This window comes from Lampetra fluviatilis, chromosome 50 (assembly GCF_964198595.1).
Source record: "Lampetra fluviatilis chromosome 50, kcLamFluv1.1, whole genome shotgun sequence".
NCBI classification, from domain to species: Eukaryota; Metazoa; Chordata; class Hyperoartia; order Petromyzontiformes; family Petromyzontidae; genus Lampetra; species Lampetra fluviatilis.
In genome coordinates this window covers 3,099,766-3,113,343 of record NC_136324.1, presented here as the reverse complement: position 1 = coordinate 3,113,343, position 13,578 = coordinate 3,099,766, and the positions used below count along the sequence as shown (strand labels likewise).

General features: G+C 52.4%; 1 protein-coding gene across 2 annotated transcripts in view; it reads left to right on the top strand.

The window, feature by feature from the left end:
* The window catches only part of HDAC8 (histone deacetylase 8), a 187,816-nt gene that overhangs the window by 20,269 nt on the left and 153,969 nt on the right, over nt 1-13,578 (top strand). For both annotated transcript variants that reach the window (XM_078878243.1, XM_078878244.1), the window contains exon 4: nt 3,121-3,262. In XM_078878243.1, coding sequence (XP_078734369.1) covers nt 3,121-3,262 — 142 coding nt within the window. The remainder of the gene's footprint in view (nt 1-3,120; nt 3,263-13,578) is intronic.

The window sequence follows — 13,578 nt, the reverse complement described above, 5'->3', positions numbered from 1 at the left end:
AACACGAAAAATGTTCCCGATGGCCGCGCTACCGTCGCTCAGCTGTTACCAACAACGTGTAACGGAGGGCCTCAAGGTGGGCCTTGCGAAATGAGGGCCTGAGCCTTTATTAGCCTGTGGGTTAATCCTGGCCTGTAGACGGCGTTAAGTTGTTGGCATTGCGGCAGGCCTCAACACGCACGGTGTTGTCCGTAGTAGGACGTCGTCCGTTCACGGTGGCCAGTGGTGGTTGTGGTGGTGCTTGTGGTCTATTCAGGGCCCACAGCAAGAGTTGTTTTTGAAGACTCCCCTTCTCTCATTCCATCTCACTAAATGCACAGCGAGATGGCAGCAGAAGTATAGGGAAGCGATGGAGGTGTACCTCGCGAGATGAGACAAAATGTGGACAAAAATAGAGACGAGATGCAGACGAGATAGTGTGCGCTGTACGAGTGACGAACTGGCATTTTCTGTTTACGTGACAACCCTTACTAGTTGGCTGTGTCGGGTGGTGGCGGGTTTTAACGACACATTTATATATTTACGTGATCTAACCCAAAAAAAACTCTATTATAGAGATATGTTAATGACGTTATTTATGCGAATTGGGTTATGTTTTATTCAGATTTGAATTGGAGCAGATATTTGACACGCCCCTATTTCTTGCATGAGTCCCAGGCCCCCTTGAGCTGTTTGGGGACCCTAAGCCCTTGCTTGGCTACTTTGGGCCTACAGCCCACCACACAGTGTGGCAACCTCGTGGTGCAAAATCACTGCTTGGCCAGGCGCACTGGGCCAGAGCAGGGATAGACATTTATAGGTAGGAGGCTGCCGACACGAAATTTCGCGTGTAAAATGCAGCACAAATGTTTCACCGCATTTGAGGAGGGAGGGTTCCCTTGGCTAAAATCACATCTGATTAAATAACCGACACGTTCTGTTTTTTTTCGCTTCGAGCAATTCCCCACGCAGCCGGGCCAACGATCTCCCCCTTTCCGCCGAAGGCGAGCGAGCGAGCGTGCGCGCGCGCGCGCTTCGTGCGAGCTACCCAAACGGAGGGTCGAGTTCAGATTCGTCGCCGGCTCGTTGGATTGAACAGCACCCGCACGGCGCCGATGGGTTGGCGTGCGCTGCGTGGCCCTGAAAACAAAATCAATAATTCAGCAACAAAAATTAATTAATGACGCGCGAGCGAGTGTTTCCATGGACGTTTGAAGTCGAGAGGGCTTCCGTGTTTTGCTGTTGTTTGGCGGAGGCACGGAGGGGGCGGGGGGGGTGGTTGCTCACAGGAAGGAGTGGGGGGCACAAGAGGGGGGGGGCGATGGGGGGTTGGGGGTGGAGGGGGCACAAGTGGGGGGGGGTGGGGGTTCTGGTGCCACCCTTGCGTTGTTGAGCAGTTTGTCTCGTTCGGATTGTTTGTCAGTGTGTGACCGAGGGAGCGACGAGTCAGGCACGTCTTGCATGCATACGTACACCGGTGCCGACTCTCAGCAGCGAGGTTGCCACCCGTCCCGGTTTTCCCAGGATCATCCTCTTGGATCAGCAGGAAGCAGCCTGCTGCCTGGGGAAAATCTGCCTCGTCTTTCCGGGGCGTGAACACTCCTGGTTTACTTGTCAGTTGCAGAATAGTAATATCAATAATAATTGTAATAATAACACTGGTCAACAAAAAAAAAAATTCTGGCCTGGACTTTTGCAGCTGTTTTAGACTAATTTCAGGGTGCTGATTCCAAATCTGATCTCATATTTGCTCTATCACATCTCATTTTTATGCTATCGGCATACCCCATTTTCATTGATTTTACCCGAAATTAACTCTTTCACTTATGATTGCAAGTTGTTGCGAGTCAGTGACTGCTTTAGTGTTAAAATATGGTGCTGTATTTTTAGGATAGTGTGTTTATAATATCATTTTATGTAGATATCCACATTTATTTAATATTTTTCTTCTGCAGTTTTTATTGAAAATGCAATATTTGATTTCTCATAAACCTGATGTGATAGAAAAAAAACTGATGCCAGATTTTGAATCAGCACCCCAAAATTACCTTAAGACCGTTGGAATACCTTATGCCAGAAAAAGTGTGTTGACCAGTGTTATTATAATAATCGTACGCCACCCAAGACGATGCACTTCCGTGCGGTTCTCCCCTCCCTCGCTACTGTGAGATCATCTTATCCCATCACACGTCTCGGGTTTGTTTCTCAGAGGTGGCAGCTTGACCCAGAAGCCGCAATGTACCGTATTAGCCGTGGCACAGGGTGTCCACGGCAAGTGTTGTCGTCGTCCATTATTCACGAATTAATACTCGACAGCAGATCGAGTTGGACGGGGGGGAGGGGCCAGAGCGGTGGGGGGATGCGTAGTGCTGAGATTTCCAGCGTTTTAAACAGAGGCCACGAACATATCAATAAAATAACAAAATTCTGGGTCTCAAGGGCAGGGAGAGGGGGGGAGCGGGGGGACATTGCCCCCGTCGCCCTGCCCTTGATCCACCACTACGAGCGGTGTTCACTCCTCTGGCGGCGGTGGACGAATTGCTGCCATCTGCATGCAAAGAATATATTATTAAGGTGCAGCCCTGCAATTTCCTGCTCGTGCCACTGTTGGTGGAAGGGCCCTCCACTCGAGGAATCACGAGAGAGCCTTTACGGAGGAAGGTATTTTGGCCTCCTCTTCAACGCTGATCAGTCAGAAGTCTCTGAAGGGGTCATCTCTAAACGCGGCCCCGTGCATGAGTGCGGCGCGCTTGTGTGATACATGTCTGCGGTGGATACATTGTGCGTGTGTGCGGTGCGTAACGGTGCGTGTGTGCGGTAAGGTGCAAGATGTGTGTGCGTGTGCGGTGCGTGTGTGCGGTGGATACGTTCTGTCTATGCGCAGTGTGTGTGTGCATTGGAAACATGCGGTGCGCATGTGCGGTTCGTGTGTGCGGTGGATATATGGTGCGGTGCGTGTGTGCGGTACGGTGCAAGTGTGTGGTGGGTATGTTGTGTCTGTGTGCGGTGCGTGTGAGCGGTGGATACATTGTGCGGTGCGTGTGTGCGGTAAGTTGCAAGTGTGTGGTGGGTATGTTGTGTCTGTGTGCGGTGCGTGTGTGCGGTGGATACATTGTGCGGTGCGTGTGTGCGGTACCGCAGGCTACGACTGCCCCACCACGGAGGGCGTGTTCGAGTGCGCGGCATCCGTGGCGGGAGGGACGCTGGCAGCCGCCGGCTCTCTGATGGACGGCTCCTGCGACGTGGCCCTCAACTGGCCCGGAGGGTGGCACCACGCGAAAAAGTAACGCGCCGACAACGTGCGCGGAATTTCCATTCATTTCCCGCGTAGACCGAGCGGGTCCGGAGGTGCGTGGGTGGGCGGGCGGTTTTGCGCAGTGCCCCACTTGGCCAGGGCTCACCTCTCTCACCGAACGTGATTTAATTGCTAACCTCCGCCGATCTATTTATCACCTCTCCGCATTTTCTTCTTCGCTTTTGCCCTATACGTTTTATCTACCTTTGAGTCTACCGTTGCTGCCATTGAATGTGCCACTTGGCGAGTGAGCTGGAGCGGTGGCGCAGCGCTTAGCACGCCGAGCTGCGAGTTCGACCACCTGAGAATGATTCCCGGCCACGGCTGTAACGTCAGTGGCGAGTGACATTTCAATCGTTCCTGCCCCCTCCCCACCCCCCTTTTCACCAATGCGCACTGACCAGCGTGGTGAAGTATGTTCAAACAACCGCTATATAAGCCAAAACAGCACGGGAAAGGCTTTCATCCAGCAGTAAATTGACAAGGGATTGTAAATAATGTGCCGTTATGTTTTGTGTGTAGGAGCAGTGTTACAACAGGTGCTGCTGAAAGTATCTCTTCCTCTCCCCATGTTAGCAATTGCTCTGTATAAACAAACATAACTTCATACGAAAGGTTTGCCCAGTCAGCCTCCACGAACGTTGGGACAAGTGCTGCCAGCGTGTATTAACGCTGGTTATGGCACACAAGAAGATGATGTTACCCACCCACCTTTGTCTCCCCCGTGCTGATGTTTGCACACTCATTCAGGGCTGGGTTTAACCAAGGGAATTCCAGGACAGCTTCTAATGCCACTGATATTTTCACAACCACATAACCTAAACCTGAGTCACTGATATCTAAAAATGTAATGGGGAGCGTAAACCACTCCGCCACCGCGCACCCTATGCACACATACTTTACTTGGCATATGTACACATAATACCCCCCCCCGCCCCCATAGCATTACCAGACTTCTGGGGCAAGTGCTGTGAGCGAGCAGCTGTGAAGAATAGAACGGCACACGAGGGGGTGGTGTGGCCAGTGCCGTTGTATTACCACACTGCACCAGGTACCCATTTAAGGCTGAGTCGACCTAGGGGAGGCCCGGGACCTGTTCATATATTCGTCACCGATGTTGGCCGTGAGCGGGAATCGAACTCGGGACGCCGGGTTCATGGTGCAGTGCGGCTAACCACTAAATTACCGCTTCCCTGGGAAACAAACATACTTGCACACAAAACAGAGGTCTCCCGTGTAGCCTTATCATAAATTTTGGGGCAAGTGCTGTTCGCGAGCACCTATTGAAGACATGTACGCACACGGAGGCGTGAGATTGCTTCGATGTGGAGAATGAAACGGTTTGCAACACCCTGACGACCTAAATATCAAACCTGTGAAGTAACATAATTGTCTGCGTGTCCTCACGTCTTCACGCCCATTAAACACCTGGCTTTCAGGCGAGCGGTCCACCAGCAGGGCACGCGAAAGTAGGACAGCTGCGGTGAGCACAATTTTGTAAAGTGGGCAAATCCCCTTTGGGTTTTTTTTGCGCCGAATTAACTTCTTAGGCGGGAGGGAGGCTTTGGAACGCTCACGCAGGCCACTACGCCGCCATTCGGCAGCGCAGGACCACCAAAGCTCCGGCAATGTCATCACCAAAAGACAAGATGCGGGCACGGCCACGTGTGAAAGCCCGCATCGTGCTGAGTCATGAGCGGCGTCATTTTTAGACCCTTTTTTTAATCTGAGGTGTTCTAAAATTAGATCGCTTTGATACGTAACCCGCTTGGTTAACAAATTTGAAAGTCGCGAGTTAAATTGCCCTGACTTTCTTTATCCAGGATCGATGAAATGAGCGTCACTTATTGGTTCTGGAAGTCAGCAGCGGTTGCTCCCTGGATAGACCCAGCCCCGCCATGGGATAGTGGAATTTCCACCACTGGCTCAGAGCTGTAGGCAGAAGAAGGAGGGCCCTACCCCACATTAGTTTCAGGGGAAGCTACTTTGACTTTTCTGAGATTCACATGCCGATATAATAACAGCAACTGCCTAGCTACCGGCACAGTGTCCGATGTTTTGCTCGACGTGCTGTGCGCTCCTTGGGCGCGAACTGAATTCGGTCCGCAGGGAAAAGGCTCCAGCGCGTGGAGCGAAACGTCGGGCACGAGGTTCGGCCGCTGTATTCGAACCGCGGTACCTCTGCGCTCCCGGCGCTGCCCCCGCTGGGCCCCTGAGTCGCTGCCGGAAAAATAACCGGAAGGGAATCAACGCGGGGAGATCGAGATTTCAACGACTAATGCTCACCGCCAAAGACGCAACGGATTGTCAAATCGCAATTCGATGAACGAATAAGATGTGGGGTGGTTTTTTTTCTTATTTTTACATTCCGGCGAATGTTGGCATCTTCAGTGGCTGCGGATTTTGCGACGCCTTACACGTGCAGCGTTTACAAACATCTGAACGACAGTTTACTCTCGCGTACCGATCGACGCGTGCTGGAAGGAAAACGCGCGGAACCGACAACCGCCTGCTCGTGCCACTGCTGGCAGAAAGGCCTCCACTAGTAGGAGCTCTATTGACCTCCTCTAGAGGATGTTTTGGCCTACTCTTCCACGCTGGCCACACATCTTGGAAGAGGTTGTACTTACCCACACTTTGCTCAACCACACACGACCTGTCGGTCAGCGATACATTCTTGAAATTGTAATCATTGCTCTGCATCTACAAGAGCAGCCGTACGAAAGAGGAAGATGGTGATCAACAAACTAGCCCTGGGTGGACAAGTTGGGGGGGGGTGGTTGAAGGGAGATTGGTGGGTTTAAGAAACGTGTCCAATTGTTTCAACCGCTGAACCGGTGACCTGTGTGGTTGCAAGTGCGGCGTGCTGACCATTACAACCACGGCGGCATCGCTGAAGCTCAACGATCGACGCTAATCGATAGTCATCAATGCGTCTTGACTCCCCTGCCGGCCGACACACCCATAATGCATTGGCAAGTCACTCCTCGTGCGCGGTTTGTGCCAAACGTCAGCATAACAATCGCCGCGTCTCACCGCTGCCTTTGTGCAACGCTCTTTAAGCCCGAGGCATTTCCTCCGAATCTCAGGAATCTTAAGGAGCCCGTGTGTTTTTTTCTTTCACCCCCTCTCTCTCTCTTCGCTCGGCTCTTCTCATATCCCTATATAGCAACACAGAAACAGAAAGTGATGCAAGGAGGAAATGCCGTTCGGCTCCTTTTGTGCCATCACGGACATTCCTCGCCGAACATCGGCTACACGCTAAAAATCCTCTCTTAAACCCGGTCAACTCCTCGCTCGCGTGTGTGCGCGTGTGGTAGGGGTTGTTATTTTTTATCGTGCGATTCCATCAGGACAGTCGCCCGCTACTGGGTGTTAGTAAATGATCTCCACGGATGGGTCGCCCGTCGATACGCGCACTTCTAGATAGAATCCACGTGCTCAACGGAATTTCTCCCGCGTCTCGGGGGGCCCGCTGCCGGTGGCCCGCCGCTAGGAGGGTCGTCAAAACGCCGCCTCTTCGAGGTCACCGTCAGCGCCGGGGGGGGGTGGGCGGTCGGTGGGGGGCCGGGGGAGGGAGGGGGGGGCCCAGCTGGGAGAGCCTCGCTCCAATCTCATGCCCCCCCCCCCCGACTCCGAGTCGCCGTTCGTTTGCGACGCCGCGTTGGCAGCGGGCGCGCGCAAGCGTGGATAACAAAACGCCGAATACACGTTTGTCCGTCACGCTGCCCCTTAAGATGAGAAAATGTTCCACATGCAGTGGCGCATTCTCCGGATTGTTAGACGATGTGGAAAAGTCGGACGCGTTCTCAGAATTCTTTCTTTTTTTTGCTGCTCGCAATTTCAACGTATTTTATTAATCTGGGGGGAAACACGCCAATTGCTACGGACAGCCGCCTTCCGGGAGGCGATTACCAACGCGCCGCCTGAGAATGGCGGAGAGATGTCTTCCAGAAGGTTGTGTTGAACGGAGGGACGGCGACGTGTCCTCGCGTCTATCGCTGTGGACAAGCGTCCTCTCGATTGAGAGGCGTCACCAGGATTATAAGACCCCCAACATTAAATTTCGATTTAAAGCTTTCGTGACTGCAGGGATTCATCTTCTTGGTTCTTTCGGTAAAGTCACGTAGAAGGGAAGTAATAAAATAATAAAAATAAAACATAATAAAATCATTATCACGACGTTTCGGCCACAACGCAAGCAGCCGTCCTCAGGTGAAGAACAGGTCCGTCAAGGTGGAGAACAGGTCCGTCAAGTAGACAGACGCTGTCTCCCCGACAGACCTGTTCTCCACCTGAGGACGGCTGCTTGCGTTGTGGCCGAAACGTCGTGAGAATTATTTTATTATGTTTTATTTGGATTATTTTATTACTTCCCTTCTACGTGACTTTACCGAAAGAACCAAGAAGATGAACCCCCAACATTGCCATTAAATTGACAGTGAGAATAAAGTCCGTCGTAATCCTAATGATAATACGGTCACGGACAACGTTTCGGGCAACGGCCCATCTCTCGTGGCAGAGAGATGGGGAGGCCACTGAGCCTTGAGTGAACAACAGTTGGGAGAATGTGCTGTTAGCCACCATGGGGCCCTGATGAGAACTCTCAACTTAAGGCTCTTTCTAGATAACAAAGTCTTTTGTCATCTGGCAGACGAACAAGTTGCACACATCGGTAGATATTTCGCCACAGACAACCCCTTGAGAAGTCGAGCGCGTGCATGCCAAGCACCAAGCTGAGCGAGCCAATCCATTGATGTACTGGAGCCCCCCGTGATTGCAGTTCATCCCCCTGCGTGTGGAGTGCTTTTGTGTCGTAACGTTTTGTGCCGCGTTCACAAGTAGCCCAAAGTGCTCTCCTTTAAAAGGCAAGGCCACAGACGAGGATGCCCCCGGTCGGAGTAACGGTCAGCACGCTACAGGATTTGCATTCCAGAGGTTGCGAGTTTGATTCCATCTCCCGGCACGGCAGTTGGAACGATGGGGCAAACTTTTCCCCCCTCCACCCCACCCGCCAACATCTGTCCAAATAGCGGGAGAAATTTGTACAAAACAGTTCATGGGCGGGTCGCTTGTGGTGGTGGGGTAAAACGTGGGGTGGACCCACCTCTTTCACGACGTGTGGGCAACGTGGAAGAGTAGGCCAAGATTGCGGGTTCAAAGAGGGGCTCTCTGGATCGGCCCTCTGATTGGAGGCCGCTCTCGCGAGCAGCGGCATGAGCAGGAACTTTCAGGGCTGCACCTTTACACACACACAGGCCGCGCAGTTCGTGATTTTTTTTGTACGTGGTTAGCCCTTCTAGAACAAAAATAAAATAAATTTCGGCAAATGGATGGAGTCCTTCCCCCCCCCTCCCCGACTCCCTTCCCTCTCCCCCGCCCCGCCATGCCACGTGGGTTTCTCGTCCATCGTGGCCACGCTGGCCAGTGATGGTTGACGATGAGGGGGTGGGTGGGTGGGTGGGATGGCCCAGGGAACTGGTGCAGACGCCGCTGCGCAGCTGCGTGCGCAAATACGGCTCGGCTTAAACGACAACGATAGGGGGTAATGGCTCTTATTGAAGCCTTAATTGATTTTCAAACAAAACCCCGTCGTAGCCCGGGAGATCAGGACGCGTGCGCGCGATGCGACATCACAGCGCGGCCCTCGCCGCGCCCTTATTCGCCGTCTCACAAACTCCGTGGCTCTCGCGTTTCGGTGGCTTTGGTGGCTTTCCCGCCGGGTTGTTCGGGCACGATGTCTTGACGTTTCCCTCCACGTGGTGCTGGGAGCTTTTTCCTATTTCTTTTTTTATATACATGTAATCGTTTTTGTTTGTCAAACAAGAGCCCGGCGCAAAGCGCGAGCGACGGGGAGAGGGTGGTACAGGCATTCCGTGGACTCCCAATTTGTACTTTTAAATAATTGGAAAAATTAAGTGTGTCTTATAATCTAGAGGGTGCGGTATTAATCGAATCGGACAACTGTCCCAATGTAGCAGGAGCCTCTTGAAAAAGACCCTTGAGACTTTTCTGGAAAAACAAAGCGGTATAATAACAACAGTTGCAAATAGTAAAATGTATATTATAAGATTCCGTAATAATTATCACAATTGACAGCCGTTTGTCAATCTACTGCTGGATGAACGAAGACCTCCTCCACGCCACGTCGGCCGTGGGGATTTGTTTGTCCATACTTCGCCACGCTGGTCAGCGTGCGTCGGTGAGAGGGGACCGGCTCGCACGTGGCACGCCGCCGCCGCCGCTGCTGACAGTTACCACATGTGCGCCGGGCACCGCCGAGCAACAAAACGCCGGGCCGTCGTTCCGGAACGGCGTCGTGGCACGGCAGAGGTCGCAAACGGGTTTTGATTCCTTACCCGCACCCGTACCCGGCCGCACCAGGGTCGCAAATTGGTACCCGTACCCAGCTGGTACCCGTACCCAGCTGGGTACGGGTACCAGCTGGGTACGGGTACCAGCTGGGTACGGGTACCCGTTCCCTACCCGTACCCTACCCGAAATGCGTGACAAACGGTTACTCACCAGTGACTAACGGCCTACCCGTACCCGGCCGCACCAGGGTTGCAAACGGGTACCCGTACCCGTACCCGGCCGGATACGGGTAGCCGGGTATCAGGTAGGGTACGGGTATCGGGTACCCGGTTGCGACCTCTGTGGCACGGCCGTGGGAGAAGCCATACGGCACCACCGCAGAATCCGGCTCAGTAACTCGCAACCGCGAAAACCTACGCAGTTTGGTGTTTTTGGAAACCGCTTTGTAAACGCAGTTTTTTTTACTTTACGCGGAAGATAGGGCCGTTCAGCCCTGGAGTCGGTCAGAAGCGCGCTGTACACTGCCAAAGAGTAACGGCCGTGTACTTTTTTGCAGTATCAGCTTATCGCTTATCTCGCTCACGACAAATGTAATTGCTACCAGGAAATGGAACGGTTTTTTTTATTGGTGGAGAAGAAGAAAAAAATTGCCCGTTTTTAAATAACGTCTTTTTTTTTCCAGTCGGAGGGCAATCTGGATGAGGGCGCGTGTGCACGCTTCGAGAAATTGGGTTTCCACCCGGGATCGCCCGCTCGTAGACTCCCCTCTGTGAAAAAGAGCTTTGTTATTTTGTGGTCTACGGGAAAGCGTGGACACTCGTTCAGTTACTTTGAGGTGGTGGTCTGGACAAGGCTGGGAGCTTTTGTTCCCGCAAAGCCCCGACAGGCACCGTCCCCTCCGTTCGCCGTACCGTCACATGCTCCTCATTGTGTCGCCCGGCAGTTGGGGGCTTGTCGAGTTGGGGGGTGGGGGGGGCACAAGGGGACATCTGTGCCTCTTAAAACATTCGCACCGATTCATAAAGGGAAGAAGAATACACACTCTTATGCCCCCGTACAAACGGGCCCCTTATAAAGGCATCACATGCTCGTGGGTTTTCCAGGGATAGTTTCAACTCGACGCGTCATCGACCAGTGTAAAGAGCCGATTGTTTTGCCCCGCCGCTGTTGCATGCAAACATGTAAACAAAAACAACAGTGCTGGGTTTTGAGCACAAACGCGACTCTGCCTTCGTCGGTCGATCGCGGGTCACAAGGGGGCACGATTGTTTTGCACCGTGAGGCAGCGGCGCACGGCTCATGTGACCGGAGGGGGGGAGATCTTATTTTAGGAGCCGTTGAATGCTCCGGCGAGTGCCGAGAGTTGGAGGCAGAGGTCGCAAGCGGGTTTTGATTCCTTACCCGTTTTTGTACCCGGCCGCACCAGGGTCGCAAACGGGTACCCGTACCCTACCCGATTACCCGGCTACCCGTACCCGGCCGGGTATCGGGTAGGGTACGGGTACCCGATTGCGACCTCTGGGATGAAGCCATGTTGTAGGCGCGGGTGGGTTGATTCTAGGAACTTGAATTGTGAGAAGAGTCAAGACGTTGGGAAATGAGTGACAAACGGTTACTCACCAGTGACTCACGGCCTACATGTACCCGTACCCGGCCGCACCAGGGTCGCAAATGGGTACCTGTACCCGTACCCGGCCGGGTACGGGTAGCCGGGTATCGGGTAGGGTACGGGTATCGGGTACCCGGTTGCGACCTCTGGTTGGAGGTTGTTGAGCGACTCCGGTGGGGCGATTGGCAAAAAAACTGGACGCCGGGTCTCAATCGATGTCCCGGCGTGGCAGCTGAGAGAGCAGTACAATATCTACAGGGGACCCTTTATGGCACTGTCAAAAAAGGGTCACATAGATATAACTGTAAGTGTGCTGGACTACGAAACGGGCGACCCGAGTTCGATTCACGCTCACGGCCAACACCGGTGACTATTATCTGACTAGCTCCTGAGTCGACTGGGCCTCAAGTGAATACCTGCTGCTGCTTTGTGTCAACATCGCCACTCAGGAGACAAAGGCGGCAGGGCGTGGTGCTGGCCACCCACCCCAACCGTTTGCAGTGCTACTCGCTAACAGCACTCGCCCCAACATTCCGTGAAGGCTATTCAGGGGCGCCACGGTGGCGAGATGTTAACTACCTCGTTGGGTATACAGGAGGTCGTGGATTGGATCTCGACCCTGGCACCTCTATATTTGTAGTTCGCATGTCTCTATCCCCGTGGTCGCGTGGGTTTTTCTCCGGGTCCTCCGGTTTTTCCCTCCACATTTATAAACACGCATATAGAGTATTTGGCTGCTATGAATTTCCGCATGACAAGCTACTTTTTTGAACTGTCATTTGTGGCCAGGTTGCTTCCTGAAAAAGAGCTATGTAGCCCGGTGAGCCTTAACTTGGTAAAAAAAAATGTAAGTAAAAAAATGTGTTTAAATAGTTTAGTTTAACTTTGTCTTTGGTGATGATTAAGGAGAGGGACCTCCCCGCGGGCTCCAGGGCAGTATTGGTGAGGTGCCAACCTCGCACCCGAGGCTTGGGGCAATGGCCACGGTTTGCGAGGATTTGAATCGGTGGCATCCGTCCGTCCGTACGTCATTAAAGTGCACGCGGCCGTACGTGGAAGCATGACGCTGCCTCGGCGGGATTCGACCGATAAAAATTAACCCGTAAAAACAAAGTTTTTCACTATAAATCCTTTATATGCGTGGCGGCTAGAGTCCTCTCGTCCTCTGGCTTGAGATGGCTGCCACCTATGGGTCAGATGATTGCATGCAACCATTAAGCAATTGGTAATTAAATATAATATTTTTGTCCTAAAAAGTGTAAAATTTTGGAAAAACAATTTCACGAAAAGTTATTGTCACGCACAACGAGTCTGTGTGGAAAATGTCAGCTCGATTGGATCACGGGAAGTGGGTTAAAAAACGACCGAAAGATTTGCACGGTCGTAAGCAAGCAAGCACGCAAGCAAGCACGCAAGCAAGCACGCAAGCAAGCGCGCAAGTGAACTTAATATAAAGGATTTTAAAAAGTGGCTTTCCCCGTGCGTGTTGCCGGTCGTGCCGCGCGTTGTTGGGCACGGCGTCCCACGTTTCGTGCTGGGAGACCCCGCAGCAGCCGCCTGAAGCACCTGTTTTTTGTTGTTGTTGCGTAGCGATGCCCTGTCCGAGCACTGTCCCGCCTCATCTTGGACAGTGCTTGGACAGTGCACGGTTATTTCGATTTTGAGGCAATATTTTAATCGTCGCATCTGCGATTTTGGAAAGTTAAGCGATACATGGACATTTGATAGCATTGTTTTTTTTTTGAGAATCAAGTTTAATCACAATGTGGCCTCAACCTGGATTCGAACCCTGGATTGTGAACAGCGCCGGCTCCGACCTCCGAGCCACCCGGCCAGTTTTGATTTGCGTTCTTCCTTTAAGCCGTAGCAAAAGGTGACCCTCTCATTTGTTAGATATTCTGGACCGCTTTCCAATGCCACACTTTTTTCTCACCGAAGCAATAATATCCAGGCACACTTGTGCACCTGACCACTTCATGAATTGGCCGTGTCGGGTGGAGAAGGGTTTACGACACACATTTTACTCGCGCGCGATCCGACACCAAATTCAACAAGGGGCTGTTGACTACCTCGCCCGGTACGCAGGAGGTCGTGGGTTCAATCCCATTCCTGACGCCTGTATATTTGGAGTTTGCATGTTCTCCCCGTGGTCGTGTGGTTTTTTTCTCCGGGGCCTCCGGTTTTTCCCTCCACATTTAAAAATAAAGGTGCATTGAGATGATTTGCCTGCTATACATTTTCACGTAACAAGCCACTTCGTTAAGCTATCAATTATGATAGCCGAGTCCCTTCTGAAAAAGAGCTACACTTTAGCTCAGTGGGCCTTACCTGGTAAAACACATATAGTTTAATAAACCAAACGTGACCTAGATTTGAAATT